The 6000-nt window shown below is 37.9% G+C and overlaps 1 protein-coding gene across 9 annotated transcripts in view; it reads right to left on the bottom strand.

The window, feature by feature from the left end:
- Positions 1 to 393: 393 nt before the first annotated feature.
- The window catches only part of ENOX1 (ecto-NOX disulfide-thiol exchanger 1), a 392145-nt gene continuing 386538 nt past the window's right edge, over positions 394 to 6000 (bottom strand). For all 9 annotated transcript variants that reach the window (XM_080376795.1, XM_080376801.1, XM_080376802.1 and 6 more), the window contains 2 exons: positions 4262 to 4347; positions 394 to 1346 (listed from right to left, as the gene is read on the bottom strand). In XM_080376795.1, the coding sequence (XP_080232921.1) occupies positions 1215 to 1346; positions 4262 to 4347 (218 nt within the window). In that variant the 3' untranslated portion in view covers positions 394 to 1214. The remainder of the gene's footprint in view (positions 1347 to 4261; positions 4348 to 6000) is intronic.

The following is a 6000-nucleotide window of genomic DNA, read 5'->3' as shown; positions in this document are numbered from 1 at the left end:
ACTGACAAGAGTGAGTTATTCCTTTCCTTGGCTGACCAAAGGCCAGAAGCATTAGCTGGGAGTTAGGAGTAACTAATTGGATGCACCGTGACTACCGAACACAACACTGACAATGAGAAATTTGAAGGTGTTCGTTTTTAACCTGGCTGCTTGTCTGAAAAAACAAATGAAATCTGTTCAGCTAAACAAAGGCCCATGCTGGTACTTTCTTTACCAATATTTTTAGATTTTTCAATCTTAGCTAATATTGCAAGCTCTTTTCTTGATTCCTAATTAATTTAACCAAGTTATCTGCAAGTAATAATTTAGACAGGAGAAAGATAAGTGCCAGGAGACTCTTGCTGGATTGATAAAAATTCAAAAACATCAGAAGAAAAACTTGTACAAACAATATGGTAGAAGTCATATTTATTGATAAAAATTAATATATCTGCTATAAAATTTGTAACAGTAATGCAACTGAATATTTATTTTGATGCATAAACCTGAATGTTACATACCAAATACAATACAGTAACACTGGTTTCCTCCTTATTTACATGTTTATGAAAATCGATATGCAATCCATGTTAAAAGAACTTGTAATGGAGAATAGTTACATTAGAAAAATAATATTCTTGATAAAGCATTCTTGAGGACTCCAATCACATTTTCAGGCCTCTTTCAATAAGGCAAAAATCCCTGGTACAGCATATAACTTAATTTACAAAATACAATAACTTCAGACACATCTTCAAGTTTTCTTTTGGTATGCTTTTCCTCACTGTAAAATTACTCAATTTTCTTACTAAACAGAAAGAACTTTCAATAACAAAACTTAATGAGTTCTACTACATATTACATATACATCGCTGTAGCTTAGCGACCATAACCAGGCAATCATTCTCCTTAAATGTTTGCTCAATGAGCTTTTCTTAGATGTAGGACATGTAGTATTTTGAAATCATTATGACTGTGGTATCTCTCTTCAGTTTTCATAGGAAACAGATCTGTCACATTTTGAAACTCTTTTTTAAAAATTGTATTTTATTTTAGGAACTGGTGCACAACTACATTTCCACTCACAAGAGAACTTCACAAATGTAACTAAAATTAGGCTTGGATAACTTTGAAAACATACTACTATGTGCCCAAACCCAAATCTCTTACTTTAATACTTTATAACCCTGCCATGCTGTAGGAATTATTCTGCATAGCTTCATTACTAGTCACAGTCAGATAGTTTTAATTCCTTCAAAGGCACAAAACTTCCACCTCTTCTCCAGTGTTGCTCCTACACCAGTGAATTCTTGTTTAAACATGCGTGGCAGTCTCATCAAAAGCATTTCTATCTCATTTGCAGAGATCTGAGAAAAAAAAAAAAGGGGGGGGGGGGGAAATTACAGTGAGAAAGCTGCCCTGTAGATTGGAAAGAGGAAATATGGAGAACATAAATAAGGGGCCGGGAGAAATCCAGGCCAGATGAAAACAACCAACCATTATTATTATTTTTTTTTAACCTTAGCCTGACATGGATTTCCAGACTCCAAAGCAAGTGCAGATTCCTTGCCAGAATGATTCTGCTGTTGGAAGTGGCATCCTGATGTAAAAGAAGGACAACTACTATGTCGGGGCTGCTGCCACACAGCTTGGTACAAAGTCCATCTAAGAACTACACTTGTGGGGAAACATCTGGTGAGGATGAAGCAAACAGGACCTTATTCTTTCCTCTTATCCCATGAGCTCTTGAATCCTCCTCCTAGCTCCATCACTTTTTCTCTTGCAAAAAAAGCTAACACAGGGACCTTATTTCTAATCAGCTCACTTCTGTTACTTAGGGTTGACTATCCATGGAGCCATCTTCTCCCAGTTTGGCCCTGTTCAGCAGCCCCAGATAATTGAGCAATAAAGTTCCTGACTCAGCATTGCTCAATGTATTTTCATGGTTTTTAAACCTTAATGACTGGTCACCTTCCTAATGGGAAATATCCTCTTATTGTAGAAAACACTTTCACTAAGGCAACCCTTCTGGTATAATCCGTAGGGAAGTCAAGAAATGAACAGTCACAGAAAATAAAACATTTTTCTGTAGTGATGGTCATGAAGGGAAGAGTAAAGAAATCTATGGGTGCTGCCTTTTATCCACAGGTATCTCCGTGGTTTGATAGGCTTCTCTGGCAATGACGTATTTCTGCTTATTCATATTAGTAGGAGCCTTCCATGGTGAAAAAAATTCTTTTAAAAATAGTATATATAAACATAAAATATGCTAATTGTACCTCATTCCACCCAAGAGAGGCAAGAAAATTTCTATCAGCTCTTATTTTCCTGAAGAGGTTACTGTGGCAGAAAGATTAAATGATTTGTTAAAGGTGGTGCCGAAAAATCAGTGTTAGAGGCAGTCTGAAGCCCCAGAGTAATCAGATCCATTTTTTACACACTCTGGTGGCAGTAACGGATAGCTGGTTACCTTTGGGTAATGTATCTGAGCTCTATACTGAGCCCTCAGCCCACACGGGTATGCTGACCTTATCATTCCTGTTCAGGTGAGGAATGACAGGCTAACCATGGAAAGTAATTGAAATTCATCTCTGAGATTGCATCTCTGGATTGTGCTATTAAAAAGTAATTTGTTGCTACAAGCAGTTACTTCCAAAATAAACCACTGAGGTCAAATTTTGCAGCTCGCATTTATTATGCAGCAGGTAGGTCCAGTGGTAGCTGCAGGGGCTGGTATGTTGGCACCTCGGAGAGATGGAGACAATGCTCCTTCCATGAAGGCTGTGTTTGCAAGGTTTGATCCTGGCAGCCTCACAGACGCCAACACTTTACTCCTGTGAGTAGAAATCCAAGGACAGAGCCCACAGACAAGCACAAGAAGGGACCGCAGCAGTAACGCAGGAGAAAGTTGAAGTGCTTGGCGGGCAGAAGCAATGAGCAGCAGGGCTGGAGCCCGGGGAGCCAGTATTTTAAATGGTTGGCATTGTTACTCAAGAGATACATAGCTGGAGGGGTCAGCGAGGGAAAAGGCAGAAACTTAGCCATATGCTGTGTGTTAAGGAAGGACTGGAAAGATGACTGGGAAGATTGAGCAGACTGGGTGCTGCAGGAACTGGGGATGATGAAGGGAGGTGTACATGTGGCAAAGGCAGGGATCAGAGAAGCAGAAGAGGAATGGTTGCAGATGTGAAACTCTGAATCTAGCAGATCTTGATAAAATTAGATTACTTACTTTTTAAAAATTGAAATTCATGAGTTTCTCACCTCTTTCTACCATCTTCATTCTTTACTCCCTTTCCATTGTGCGTAGCAGTGGACTGGAAAGCACTAGCAAATCTGAGCTGCCATGGCATGAAAATAGTGCCTAAGAACTTCATCATCCTTCCTCACTTATCCATGCAACCTGTCCTATCTGTAGGGGGCTTCTAGCTCAGGATTTCCTCTGCTTTTAGCTGTATATTTTTTCACAGAAACAGAGGAAGGATCCTCCAGAGGCATAAAGCAGCCCATCAAAGCAGCTGAAAGTTGATCTTGGCTATGAGTGGCATGGCTGGATGGTGGCTATTTCACAACTGACCTTCTCACCTTTGACTGGCTTAACATTCAGTGGAGAGGAACAGGCCCTTTTGGGACTTGATTTCATCTCATCCTACAGTAGATTCTTAAAAGTGAGTCAAAGAATCTTATCCTACAGGGACATATTGACTAAGGACTGCATGAATGACTCATTAAAAAAACATTTTGCACATTGTAGTATGTTGGCCTCACTTTTGTGTTGGCCACACCTCTGAATTTAATAGGATCAGCCAATTCCTTTATGACAACCTCTCTGCTTCCAAGTGGAGACAAAGGGTATGCTTCACAGTCCATTCATGTGTTCATGAAAGTTCATGTTCAGTGTGACCCATGACTAACAAGTTTTAGATGAATAAGGAATCATTTCCTAAAACTCTGCACAATTTGATGGCCACGGCTACACCTGCTTCTTGTTCTGCTTTCTTTTTCCTCAGCTATATTTCAGGATCATGTATTACAAAATCAGCCAGTAGTCTTTGCTATTTAAAGCTCCGCTCTTCTTTGCCACAAAAAATAGCTAAGCAGCACGAGGCAAAGACCTCAACATAAGCACGTGTACTGCAATTTGCGAATGAATAAAGACTGCAAACCCCCAAGCCCCATATCCCATTATCTTTCTAATGGAAACGCACGGAAAGTTTAACCTGCAGTAAAGAATAATACAATATTTCTATAGAGAAAACAGATTTTGATTAAATTTTTTTACCCTAGAGTCCAACTGCTGCATATAAGACCAAAGATATTCTATATTGGCTCCAAAAGGGTGGACGTGAAGAAATGTGGATATGATACCTGTATTAAAAACAAATGCACACAAAGTATTGAAATCACCTCGGACAATATATCATTAAAACAAGCAAAATAATTCTGAATAGTCTGCTCTTGCAGGTTTTTCAGTATAAATTATGATTCTTATTTTTCTTTACACAACCCAATAAACATAGAAAATGGCACATTTTTAATACAGTCATAATAACATGGTAAACACAATAGATCATCTTCAGGAATGACAGCAGTTAGCAAGTAAGTGACCAAGATAATATACTGATGAATAAAGGAATTTCTAAACAAAGACTTGCTGGAAGCATTTCCACTACCAATTTTATGCTTGATTTACCAATATAAAATTGTGGATATTGTAATAGTAAAATTATTGCTTTTTTCCCCTTCACTGGATGCTCTGTTGTGAAAACGCTTCATATAATTGTGTCAGAAACTTCACTCCCTCAAATTTTTCTAGTAATTACACTGATGCTGGTTATGAAAACTGTTTAATCTGTATTACCCCTAAGTGCTGCTGAAGAAAACACAAATCCTTTATGACATATTTACTTATTTACTTTCTCTTAAAAGAGAGCCAGTTCTGTCTATCTTCATTGTTATTTACAGGATTGTTGTAAAAGGTATGGGAATAAAAGTGGCTTGGGAGAAGGCAGGATCTAAGTCTAGAGATTTTTTTCTGCAGTGAAATTCAAGTGACAGTATAGTAATGATGACCAGAGAAAACAAGATTTGGTGCATCAGAATCAAAAAAAAAAAAAAAAAAAAAAAGCACTATCCAATTTATCCTCTTCTAAATAAACAGTGAAAATACAAAATGGCATGTGTATTACTTAATGTTTGGGGAGACTTGAAGTGTAAGAATCAGAGCAAATATTTTCAACTCTGTTTGGATGGGTTTCTTAGCTGAACCACCCTAGGGGAAGTTTCTTACATTTAAAGCATAAACACCAGGATTAAAAATGCTTACAAATGACAAAAATGGGTCACTGTATCTTGTGTACTGCAGGCCATTCTTGATGCTGAATGAATTAGGATAATCTTGGATTTCATTTTTCCCCAAATACTGCCCATGGTTGAAAATGATAAGTACAATTTAACTCATTTTAGTCTTGCTTTGCAAAGAACACCTTTTTTCTTCCCTCATTTTTCCAATAACACTTACAAACTTCTGATCTTGCAAAGGGAGGGGTGTGCATTTAATTTTATACTATGCTGAGTCCTAGCAGCAGTTGCCTTCTTTGTGCTGTGTGTGACCATAAGTACACACACAAGAGCTCTTGAAGCAAAAACCAAGACCATCACACTTGGGTGGGTTGACTGGAAATCCAGTTTGTATTCAAATCAAGTTTTCCCAGTGGCATTGCGTTTGTTATGTGTGTTCCCAAGGCTTTTCAATTCAGGATGTTCAAAGCTAGCTCTTTCATATGATGTAAATAAAAGCCATTTGGAAATATTTTGTAGTTATTGACTGGACTTCCATAATAACTTTTTTGTAATTTTTTTTTCTTTTATGCTCCTTTTCTCTAAGACAATATTGAATTTTGTAAAATATAGACAAACCTAGTGAATGGATGGAGGCAAGGCTCGTTTTTCCCTTGCCTCACCTGAACGGGCCTCAGAGGAAAAGATAACATGAAATCCATCTTCTTGAGCAATCTTTTG

The sequence above is a fragment of the Falco punctatus genome (assembly GCF_963210335.1).
Source record: "Falco punctatus genome assembly, chromosome: 2".
NCBI lineage: Eukaryota > Metazoa > Chordata > Aves > Falconiformes > Falconidae > Falco > Falco punctatus.
This window is presented reverse-complemented; position numbering and strand designations above follow the sequence as displayed.